Here is a 12500-nt window from a genome sequence, read left to right as displayed (position 1 = left end):
GTCCCTAAGGAAGTGTATGTTGGCCGAGAGATTCTTGAAATGGGCTTGTATGATGCTGTTGCTCATTTCAATATTGGCTGTTCTGTTGTGTTGAAGCTTTTTGATGCTCTTGGCATTCCTCCAGGAAGGTTTACTGAAACTGGTTGCAAACAGGAGGATCAAGCACGTGTTCACCTATCTCAGAGGAAAAGCCTTGATAACACAAAGAAGAGAAGAAAAGTGCTCAGAGGCTTAAAAAAGAGAAAAGATGACAAAAGAAAGGAGGCAGAGGGTGTGAACTATGCCTCTGGGTATTTTTAGACATTTTAAGCAATTCATTCCTTTCTAGAAATCTTGTGAAATGAAAAGATCAACTTTAAAAGCCTTTTTCTCAAAATTAAGAATTTTGCGTGTCTGCTGAAACTGTAACATTGATATATTTTTGGGAATTTAACATATTTGTCTCATTTTTTCAGTGAAAATAGTGAATATAGTTCTGCATACAATGAACTAAAATTAGCCTATTTGGTCCATATGGCTCTTGATATCAAAATTTTCATTTTGAAACTTTCACATATTTTGTATTCTCTTATAATTACAATCATGGTGTTTCTTATACACGTGCAGTATGATAGTTTTTTTTAGTTCCTAGTATTATATTGCCTTTAAACATTATTCCCTGAAAATTTTATTGAGTTTTGTTGAAAACCTTTGGAGTTAGAGCTGTTATAGCAAGGACACCCTCCAGCAGGTTCAGTCCCACCCTCTTGGTTACCATAGCAACATAATTGGTAAACAATTATCAAAATAGACTTGTCTCGTGGTCTGAATTCAAAGTGTGCAGGTTGCATTTTGTTGAAAAGCTTGTGAAAAAATAACAATTTTTGAGGTACATGCCACCTTAAGGGTTTAATTTGAAATTTCCGACGAGCATCCCTCCCCTTTTTATATGGGAGTTAAAGTTAAGGAAGCGAGGACAAAGATAACTTAAGTCCAAGCGAATCAAGCCGTGGAATTCGACTAATTTTACAAGACTGATATACTTGCTATTGGAAACAAAATATTGACCTATCCACATGACTAGCTAAACAGTTGTGGTGCATGGGAGATCGCCAGACTTTGTGGAAAGCGTGATAAAACGTTCCCCGCTACATCTTTTAAGTCTTTTAGGGCTTCCTCAGTAATTGCTCAAGCCTTCCACTGGTCAATTCAATTCTCTATTTTCGAATTCCCCATAATACACTTTGTTTGCCCCCCAAATCTTGCATAAACCATTGTTTTCAAAAGCTCTTGGGAATATGCAGTGTCCTCAAGAGCATTTGAAAACAATAGTTTTTTGCAAAATTTGGGGGGCAAACAAAGTGTATTATGGGGAATTCGAAAATAGAGAATAGAAACCATTCAATCCTAAGTTTAGCGAGAATAGGGCTTTTCAGCCTGAACCGAGGCGTTCAGTTTAACGTTAAAGAGTGAAAACACTAATTATGGAAACAATTTCTACGATGTTTAATAACCTTTCCTCGATCCGGATTGGTAATACTGATGGCTCTTTTTTTGGGGCGGTTTTTCGATTGAATGTCGTTGAATCAAGTTAAAATAATTTTAGCCAACCACAGACATATCCAGTCAATCAAATGGACCAATCATGGCGCAAACCGAATACTTGCTGGCGCTGGCCATGAGCGCGGGAAAAAAAGGAGGAAAAAAAGGAGGTCAGGGAGCTTAAGCAACAACAACGGCGACGGCAAAGAGAACGTCGCAAATTTGAATACTTAGTGGGAAAAAACAATAGCTTTGCGCGTGCGTTTTTCACTTTTGTCCATTTTTTTGCCGTCGCCAGCAAAACAACAACGTGGAAAAGCACTTGAGGATAAATTTTCATTTTCTAAATTAACCGCCTTTCCCGGCGACCAGTGTCAGTTTTGACGAAGTACCACACCCTTGTCATACAGTGGAACTGTCTTAACGGGGATTCTACTGTTTGGGATTTAAAACTGTGGCCGTTGGCCGTATTAACGGGTGACCGAATTAACGAGGGTTGTAGGGCCGTTTTGCCTTGCCAAAGAAAAAGTGGCTGCAATAATGAGGTGACCGTAAGACTGGGTTCTACTGTATTAAAAAGGTTGAAAAAGTGACGAAGTTGTCACAATAACGTGAATTTATATTTTGAGATGACGTTCTCGTTGCCGTCGTTGCTTAAGTTCCCTTTTAAGAAACGACGAGGACGGTACGACAACTATAACGTCAAAAAACAACGATATCATTGGTTAAAAGAAGAAAAATATTCAAGCTGCACGTGCGGCACGCGTTTTGACTCATATTTTGGCGGTAATCTGCATAACAGCGACGTAACGCGGAATCTCCAAACTTGAGGTTTTAACGACAAAGTGAGCAAGCAACAGAGAATATTTCAATCTCTATTTTTACTCAGAAAACCGCTCGCACCCGATTTGTTCTTAGGACACTTTGCTAACATTGTGCGACGTGAACGATTGGTTAAAAGTGGAAAAAAAATCGTGCTGCACGTGCGGCACGCGTTTTAGCTCATATTTTTGCGGTACTCTGCATAACGACGTGAAATCACCAAATTTGAGATTTTAAGGACAACGCGAGCATGCAAATACGAATCGTCTATTAGTTATCGTTATCGTTATGGTTATATCGTTACCGTTAGTTATCGTTAGTTATCGTTAGTTATCGTTTATCTATTCTTACTTTGAACATGATTGATTTACTTTGAGGAAGGTCGTCCACATTGTACGCCTTGAGCGAGATGGAATAATCGCTAAAGACTTATGATATTGTTAAGTTATATTTTGAGGTCACGTTTTCGTCGACATCACCGTCGTAGATCTTAAAGGGGCACTGTCATGCTAAATTTACTGTTGGGTAAAAATCAGTTCTCGTCACCAGAGTCTCGGGTCGACCCAAGGCTCTGGGAAACTCTGTGTAGGAGAACATGCGCCGTAAGGTTCTTACAGCTAAAAATTGTCTATTTGAGCCTTACGGCGCCTGCTCACTCCTCGTGCTAACATGAATGCACCAATTAGAGACGCTTTTGATTGTTCTTCACGAAAACCAATGAGAAGACTCCCTCGGTCAAGAGAAGAGCTCTGGGGTCGACATTGGTAAAAATCTAAATTAGTACTCTAGCTCACACGTATATCATTCCTGACAAGTCACTGAGATGATACGAAATATAATATGGCACAAAGAGCTATTCGTATTTAACTTTTGGCGACTTTCAGAGGACAACGACTCAAAACTTGAAAAAAATGGCCAATTTTTTTAAACTTTCAATCCATTTCCATCCTCTCCATTCCTGGCTGCAAACAACAAAGAAAAGCTTCAGTGCACTTCAACGGCCATTGGCAACAAAACTACAGCTTTTTTTGGTCCACATTGATGCAAAGACGTCTTTTTGATCAAATACGTAGCGTGACAATGTACGTAGCGTGACAATGCCCCTTCAAGGTCCCTAGTCTCTAACGCTGAGAAGAGGGCGTGATACTTTAAATCAATCACTCAGCGTTATTTGACAGTCAATTGAAAACCGCCCAAACTGAACCAGAAGTGAATCCGCACTTTCCTGTTCACAATTTCGGCTGAAAAAAGCTGACCCTCCCACCCAAACAACCCAACGACAGAAGCAAATGTTTCGGCGAGAATCTGCACGTAACAACAGCGTGCTTATGAGTGATAAGTGTTTTCAAATCGTAAAGTTCTGAGGGAACGCCATGAATACAAGAAGACAATTCATCGCATTGTGAATTAAAACTGAGAATTCTGGCCGAATTGCCAAATGGAGAGCAAATGATTCTTCCATCCATGCTAAAGCAGTGTTCCTTGATGTAGCCCTTTGCAACATTTGGCTCTTGTATGCTGTGTGTGAGGCGTCGTGGAAAGCAGCTGGGCGCTTCACCTGAGAACAAATCAAAGACAAATGACAGCATCGATTTTAACACTGAGAGTTTGACATAATAATTATAATTATAATTATAATTATAATTATAGTTATAATTTATAATAATTATGTATATTTTAGCTTTCTATGTTCTATGACTATCTGTCATTCAGTATATACAGCCATGATAAACATTCATACATCATAATATTAATAATAACAATAATAACAATAATAATAATAATCCTAAGAAAGGTGCTTAGTGTCTGAACAGAACGATTGACTTGAGTGACTGATGCCTCAGCTGCATGGTTTGCACCCGGCTGATGCACAAAAGAACACCAGCAAAGACTGTGATAGAAGAAATAATAATAATAATAATAACAACAACAATAACAATAATAATAATAATAAGTAATATGTATAGTTGGAGGTAGAGGTTGTTATTCTGTATTTGGCATCCTTTAGTAAGGTATGTAGTCGTTTGTTGTTTACTTTAGCTTCACAATGATGGCCAGGGTCACACAACATTAACCAAGAATTAATTAATTATTATTTTTTGGTGTGCCCTTCCTTAATACTGCGATCTCTTTGATCTCTCTGCCTTTCCATACATTGTGGGTTCTTAAGCACCCCAAAATTAACCAACACTTATCGTGAAACTGCATTCTAATGCAAGAAAACTTAAGTCTGACAGTTTATGGATGTCACTACAAATGTCACACTTCCTCCTTAACTGTTTACAGATCTTAACCATTGGCTTGAATCATCGGACTTGAACCTACAACCTTCCTTTCCTGCAGTTGTCCTACTACAAAAACCACTGATCTCACATGGAAGGGACACAAATTATTGACTGCCCGGCACCCACTTAAGTTGAACATTTTGATGAAATTCCTTTCCCACGGTGTGAGTCGTAACCAGCTTTTGCCATCAAGGTTTAATGGAACAACCACAACAATGTAAAGATATGTTTTGAAAATCATGAGTCCCAGGGGGAAATTGTTCTTGTCCAGCGAAGAGGTTGCAAGCACAACCATGGACTCGCTATTACTTTGAGAGCAAGAAAAGTTTCATGGTTGACAAGTAGCATCGAACACAACACCTCTCAAGAATTGAACTATTTACAAGCGAAAGTGGGCAGGACAGTGACTCAGTAATTCGGGCCCATTCCACAGCTCTCAGCCAGCGTATACTTTAAGTTACACTGAAGACTGAATGCAACCTTCAGGACAATCACACATGGAACCTGAGAGTTGCCGTGAACAATTCTTAGGAGATCCATCTTCTGAAAAAGCAAGGACTTGAGACATTATAAGTACAGATTGATCAAGTTTGACAATTTTTTTTTTAGTGTCTCTCTTCAAGACAATATCACAATCATGATAAATTCCACAGTACCTGAATTCACATGGTGTAAAACAAAAAGTTTCCTTTTGCTATTGTAGCTTTTTTATTGTCATAAAAATCCTCAACTTCTTGCACCCACCACTCTTATTTAATGATGGCAGGAGATTGAGAGGTAAAAGACCAGCTTATCAGTTTTATAAATTGCTCTTCAGGCCTGGGGCCCATTTCTCGAAAGTTCCACACCTTTTTGGGCATCATAATGCCCTCTGTATCGTATGAATAGAGAAATTTTAAGTCAACAAACGGTTGAAGTCCTGAATTTTTCAGGCTTCTCTACGCAATTGTAAAAATTGCGTTCACAACTGCGAAGATCATAGCTTCACTTGATTTCATATCCGCAGTTCATATGATTCATTTCATATACAATTTCATCATTGATTCATTCCTCACGGGACCATTAGAACCCGCAAATGACCAGCTCCCAACGTCAGTGGCTTCATAGCTCAGTTGGTTAGAGCGTCGCACCGGAATCGCGAGGTCACTGGTTCAAACCCCGTTGAAGTCCTGAATTTTTCAGGCTTCTCTACGCAATTGTAAAAATTGCGTTCATAACTGCGAAGATCATAGCTTCACTTGATTTCAATATGATTTTGCTTTTTGTATCTTGAAAACATGCCAAAAGACCAGCTTATGAAAACAAGCAGAAGGCAGTTTCGTAAATGGCCTTTTGGGCCCGAAAAGTTATTGGGATGTTCGAGAAACAGGCCCCAGCTTTGCATGCTCAATGTTCTCATCAAATTAAGTCAACTGCCTTCACAGGGGCACTTTTAAACAACCCACTGACTCCTAGACCATAGCCTGCGTAGCTGGGGGGATATTTTATTGCAGAATTATTTAAACACTCGTGAATATTGAGTGAGTACGATGGTTGCTTCGTTTGTTTTGGCTGTGAGTGGCATGGGGACTAGTCGCCGCTTCGAAGGCAGTCGCTCTCATGCGATGCGATAAAACATCTCGCCAGCTACGCAGGCTACCTGAACCACGCCCCATTGACAAGTACGATCATCTGGCATTAAATAAATCTATTAACTTTCACTAATAGGGATCAGTGGGTCAAAATGACCCCTGAAGCGCCTGCCATTGACGAGTAAGATTGTCTAACATTGGACAGAGTAAAACCTATCAAGTCTCACTCCCAGGGTCAATGGGTTCAAATAATAATTGCTATTCCTCTCCACTTACCAGGTGTTAGTTCAGAAATGTCTTGAATATCATGGAGCACAGTCCATTCATTCCTTGAATTCCTGCAAGTGTATCTTGCAACAGTGCACCAGCCATGTGGATGGACTTCTATAGACGAAATGCACCATGGGCAGCACTCGTCTGGAAAATCTTGAATAATTTCCAAGGCATTCCTTGCCTTACTTGGCCAGCGATGACTGGCAAAGCTAACAAGGGAGGAATCCATTGCACCAAAAAAGGGATATTCATCACCTTCTATGTCATACTGCAAGTAGTCAAGATTTAGATTATGGATCACAAGAAGGTGACCAGGAATGGCTGAAATGATCATTTTTTGACCATCAGGACATATTTTCATACGGATTAAGTTTGAGAATTGCAGAACAACCCTACCATGAGCTGTACCATCATTGGCGTATCTGTTGATGTCCCATGTTCGAACCGTATCGTCAAAAGCTGACGTCACAATTAACCCAGAGGGTCTGTGGTATTCTATACTTTTAACCCAGTTTGTGTGACCTTCCAAACTAAGAACTTTACTTTTAAGGTTCCTGCAATCCCAGAGAGCTACAGTAGTATCATCAGAACAAGTGACAAAGCTTCGGCTGTCCAAGAATCGAACACAGTTGACACAATCTTGATGTGCCCTTCGCACACATGTGACCTGTTTTTGACAAAGTGGATCAAACACAAGTAAACTGTGTCTTTCACAGGCAGCCACAAGGAAATCACCTGTCGGTGAAAACTCCACGTTAAATATAGCTCCATGATCGTAACTGTCTGTTTTGTCGTCGGGGCCCCATATTTTTCGCAACGATAAATGTTTATAATATTTTGATATCACAGAGTCGTTTCTCGTAACACCGACCATTCCTTGGATCTCTCGGTGTCGAAGATACGAAAGAGAAGTCCAGGGTTTAGCACGAGCCAAACTGACTTTGTCCCCAGAAGATGTTTCAGGTTTTGACTCTCCCATGCATCAATACAATTTGTAGAATCTCTCTTCAAACAGGCCTCTACAATAAACTGCAACTTAAACACAAAGTTCTCTCTCGAAACGGCAAACTGGGACGACTCAAGCCAATGCTTACCAGTCCTTCGCCAACCAGAAATCGATCGTAAATCGGCGTTACTTCCGATCGCTACGAAGAAATATTGGGTTGCACGTCACGCAAGTGAAAATATAAATCGCTCACCGTATAATAAATTGGGTCAAGAAATGGAAATGTTATAAAAGAGGAATAAATAAACAACGGGTCCAAGTCTCAGGGCTGTGCGATATTCCGTACTTGAGTTATTGGGCAAAATATACCACTGAAATTTGCATAATACGGAGACACCGGAAACATTCAGAAATATCTGGAATTTAGTTTGGCTGTCTTTAACACTTTCTGCTGTATGATGAACTAGGAAACATTCGTATGACACTTCTCCTAGTATATTGGCTGTTTATACCACAAAAACACGGGGGGAATCGATGCGTTTTTCGAAAGCCATCAAAATGTCACGCACTGTGAAAAACTCTGAAATTCAAACTGCTCTATTTTCGAAACGAAGCTCGGTACCGAGCTGAAAACAGGCAAACAGATATATTTTTAAAACCTCTCGTAGCTGATCAAGGTTAAAACTCAAAAGGCTCTTTAGTTTTGCGTTTTGTTTTGTATGACGTCACGTGCAGCCCAAGAGTTGTTTTTGGCCAGCATGGAACGTTTATAGCCCGGAAGTAATGCTGTTTTGCTTTTTTAGGCCCTCCCCTTGGAGGGCCCTTGTTTCCGCTTCCGTTGTTCCCGAAATTACTTGCAACCTTGTTCTCAGCTTTATTATCTCTGAAATGATTTATGTTCCTTCATTCCTTAGGATATTTTCTCTTTGTCCCCCTACAATGTCTCCAGTTTAAAATTAGCCACGTTCCCTTGTTCCCCAAAACCCGTGGGAGGGCCTCCTTTTTAAGTTGTCTTTTGACAACACCACTTTTACATTGTCAGTTATCTTTTAGTATTCTAGCCAATTAATTTTAAAATCTGGAGATACCACTGTCCTGGCAAATGTTCACATCAAGTTTCAGCCAGTGGCTCAAAACATTACATGCTTAGCTCTGAACGTTTTGCAAACTATTATAAGCAGCTGATTGGGCTCAAGTGGGTCCGCCATTATAATCAATCGACTGATTAACATCAGGCCCTTGGGAGGGGGGGGGGGGGGGAGGGGTGAGAGGGAAAGAAGGGGTCCCTTCTTCTCCCATTCCTTGAAATCCTGATGCTCGGCTAGTTCAAGTTTTTGTTTATGCCACATAATTATCACTCAATTGTTCAACTAGCATTTGCATTTACAATTATTTAAGTTCCATTTTACTAAAAAATCAGAGCAACCAACACAGTGGAAGGTGTAAACTGCAGGTTGCAAGTTAGGGTTGCAGGTCATTGTTTCACCATGAGAGCTGAAACAACCCAAACCTTTACTAATGCTACCATTAGGCCTAAACAGCATGCTTTAGATAATGTTTAAGCTGAAGGTTAGCATTTTTGCAAAGGTTTGGGTTGTTTCAGTTATGGTAAAACAATGACATGCAACCCTATTAAACCTGCACTTTACACACTCCACCAACACAGTCTAACTCGAAGAGATTCTGTTGCCGTCAGGTTGGATAGGAAAGCTAAACTTGCCAAGAAAAGGAGCGAGGTATTTTCCCGTGATTCCCAGCAAAGGCAGTAAAAATATCAGACTGAAAATGAATACAAGACAGTCAAAAGAAGAGAAAGGTTTCTTTTCATGTACTTGCTCAGGGGCGGATCCGGGATTTTTCTAAGGAGGGGGTGCGCCACTAAGGGATGGCGTAGCTGACTGGTGAAGTGTATTAGAAAGCCTCAGGTCATCTCAGTGAGTGGCTTCATAAACAGAGCTCAGTTGGTAGAGCATTTAACACCACATTGCAAAAGTTATGGGTATGAATCCTGTAGAAGCTACAATAAGCGACAAAAGTAGTTGAGACACTGAAGTGGGAAAAACACATTTAGAAAAAAATCACGTTAACATTACATTCTCCACTTGCACTCCCTCCTCTCCACCCGCCTCCCCTCCTTCAATGTTGTAGCTGAGGTTTTCAGGTGTCTTAAATAAGAGACAATAAAAATTACTGCTTCAACTGCTCAGATAACTGTGCAAAGATCACCTCCCCCTTTCATGAAACACTACCTATTGGGCAGAAATAACCTGTCGTTGTGACAATGCAAAAAATCTTAATATGCAAAGATCAGTAAAGATATTTAGAGGATTGAAGAGTCAGATGGGGCTGGCACTTTTTAGCAAATAACAAAATATCTGAACTGAATAGAGAAATGATACTCGCATCTTACCCGTATTTGGACAATTTAAGCATTGCACAAACAATTTAAGGATCATTTCTGTGTCTGCAGAGGCAATAGGCAACTTTCACGATGGCATCATTTATTTTGACTACAACTACCAGAAATCAGTTTGTTTTATTTTCTTAAATTTTGTATTCCCAATGGGGTAAAAATGACAACAGCTCTAATTAGCATAAGAGAAGCAAACCCTGTAGGGTTCTGGTACCTACTCGTAGTCAAATAGCGTCATTATGCAACTGAGCTATTGTGAGGATAGTTTCTCTATTTTGTCTATAACCCCACTTCAAATATCTACATTTCTTTCAACAAACTATCTAAAAACATTGCAAAAATGCTCACAATTATAATTATTATTACACAGTGAAATTAATAATATTGCTTTATTTCATTATCAAGTTTTATTGATGTCTGTTTACAAAGCTAGATATTACATTTTATAAAGAATTATTATTTACATTTCTTGCAAGTTCTCATACAAAATAAGGTGGCTTTCTGACAGTTATACCATATTCACTAAGTGCTGGTGTCAGGTCTTCCATTGTCAAAGTGTATCGCTTATCCTGGAAACAACAATAATAGCAGCAAAACTTTACAGATCCAAAACCTCTTTCTCGACAATCAAAGCCTCTATTAGGCAAAAAAAATTAATAAAATCAGAAACCCATAAGGGTTGAAACGTGTAACGGCCCCTTGTGTGCTGGGAAACAAGCTTCTGAATATTCAATTTGCAAAGTACCATATTTGGAACAACAAGAGCGAGGAGTTTCCAAATATGGTACTTAGCACTGAAACATTCAACCAATCAGTTCGCACTGAATATTCGGAAGCTGTGAACGCGCGTTACACGTTTCAACCCTTATGGGTTTCTGATAATATACATAACATGAAATGGCAGGGAAAAAATTAGAGAAAACTTTGAAATGTGATTCTTCTTTTCCAGTTAATACATGTAGACTGGAGAAGCGCTCCTAGTTTGAAACAAAATAATGGATGCAAAAACATGGAATAAGAAATATGCTGATTTTTGGTTCAGGAGAATCAGAGAAAACCAGAACAGTTTTTCCAGTTCAATACATCTCCTGAGTGCCCCTAACGCAGGCTACAAGAGAGCTGGAAAAGTCAAGTAGCTCTAACTTCTGTAAGTTAAGGCTTGTATGGTTAGTATAGTTGGTAAAATATGTTATTATGCATTATTATTAGATCTTTGAATAAAGCCACAAGAAAAACTATTGAATTAATGGCCCACTAAAGGGGAACAGGGATGGCGCAGTGGAGACAGCACTTGCCTCCCACCAACGTGACCTGGGTTCGCCTCCTGACTCGAGGCTTACATTGAGTTTGTTCAATTTTGGTTCTTTTCTCTGCTCCGAGAGGCTTTCCTCCAAGTTCCCTGGTTTTCCCCTCTCCACAAAGACCAAAACATCTCTAAATTCTAATTCAATCTAGAAGCAGGACATCCCCAGGGGTTTCATTAGAAGCCAGTCACCGGCGTTATACTGCCGTCTGTTTGTCAGAAATTTGTCTCTCACCGCCAGCTACTCTGCATTGATTTTCACTCAAATCCTTGTAATAGATAAATGTAAGAGTGACCGCCGCTTACATTGAATAGCCCAGTCATCTACTGCAAATGTTATTGAAACCTCTGCATCCCTACAACTCCCTCTGGGTGAGTGGAGATTCCTGGTTAAATACCTCTAACAAGGTCAATAAATTTGATATACTACTGTATATTAAAATAATTCAAGTTGAACTTCAAGTTTTCTTTTTTTGATACTTTAGATGAACTTACTTTTCCCGATTTCCGAGAACTCTGCCCTGAGCCTCTCATTTTACAATGTTGAAGAGCATCATTAGCAATATCTGATACAAATTTCTGAGCAGCAAGGGAAATCATTCTCACCCTTGAGAAAAAAGTAGAAATTAAAGCAACCACAACATTAGCACAACAATGCATCCAACATCATCATTGCTCCACTTCTCTGTTGACTGCAAAAGCTGAACACCATCTAATGTCAAAACATTGTCTCATACAAAGTGTAACGTTAACAGGAATTTAATTAAAGATGTGAGAAACAAAAAAGGAAAAAAATAGTCTCATTGGCTTGATCATTGCTTTACAGGACAGTCAGAGACACCTTGCAATCCCACAGCCCTCCAAAACTCAAAGGCCTTTTCCTGGGGGAGGAAATCGACAGTTACACAAAGATGGTGACCACCGCGAGTATCTGAAATACAGCGAAACCTTCCTTGTTGTCTCAGAAATTCATTGGTCAGAGTTCTTTTAACCTCAAATGTTTTCCTTGCAGGGATAAATCCCCTTGACTAATTAGCAACCATTTTCATATTTGCATTTCAAAACTTCCCTTTTACTGAGCTGTGAAACTTGACAAAACCATACAATGTACTCTGTCCAATGGCAGATAATGTGAGAGACAAGGGTTTACCCCTCAGATGACGTCAAACACTGCATTGCAATGCAAAGCAGTTCATGATGTCATCTCAGAAACAGACGTGTCTCTTCCTAACTTGGCAATGGGTCAGACGACTGTCAATTTTGTCAACTTAACGCGACTCGAATGGCCTCTTAAAAACAAAATCATGGCGAGTTATGTTAAAAAATAATATTTTGTAGACCACTTTCGCAAATGGCCACTACCTTC

At 39.6% G+C, this 12500-nt stretch overlaps 3 protein-coding genes and 1 pseudogene across 5 annotated transcripts in view; 2 read left to right on the top strand and 2 right to left on the bottom strand.

The window, feature by feature from the left end:
• LOC138054618 (uncharacterized) overlaps positions 1-597 on the top strand; it is a 1440-nt pseudogene extending 843 nt beyond the window's left edge.
• The window catches only part of LOC138051352 (uncharacterized), a 543513-nt gene that overhangs the window by 406938 nt on the left and 124075 nt on the right, over positions 1-12500 (top strand). The gene's annotated exons all lie outside the window — the stretch shown is intronic.
• Positions 3166-7554, bottom strand: LOC138051338 (DDB1- and CUL4-associated factor 10-like). The gene is made up of 2 exons (XM_068897534.1): positions 6476-7554; positions 3166-3901 (listed from the first exon to the last, which is right to left on the bottom strand). The coding sequence occupies exons 1-2, from the start codon at positions 7449-7451 to the stop codon at positions 3573-3575; spliced, it is 1305 nt and encodes a 434-aa protein (XP_068753635.1). The 5' UTR covers positions 7452-7554; the 3' UTR covers positions 3166-3572.
• Positions 9936-12500, bottom strand: part of LOC138051337 (transcription initiation factor TFIID subunit 10-like) — a 4947-nt gene continuing 2382 nt past the window's right edge. Inside the window, exons 3-4 of one of the 3 annotated variants that reach the window (XM_068897533.1) lie at positions 11630-11741; positions 9936-10400 (exon numbers count right to left, since the gene is read on the bottom strand). In XM_068897533.1, coding sequence (XP_068753634.1) covers positions 10311-10400; positions 11630-11741 — 202 coding nt within the window. In that variant the 3' untranslated portion in view covers positions 9936-10310. Of the gene's footprint in view, positions 10538-10804; positions 11742-12500 lie in introns of all 3 variants that reach the window. The other 2 variants (XR_011132768.1, XR_011132769.1) reach the window with 2 other exon arrangements.

This window comes from Montipora capricornis, chromosome 6 (genome assembly GCF_036669925.1).
Source record: "Montipora capricornis isolate CH-2021 chromosome 6, ASM3666992v2, whole genome shotgun sequence".
Classification (NCBI taxonomy): Eukaryota; Metazoa; Cnidaria; class Anthozoa; order Scleractinia; family Acroporidae; genus Montipora; species Montipora capricornis.
Note: the sequence above shows the minus strand (reverse complement) of the source record. Positions and strands in the feature narration are given on the sequence as shown.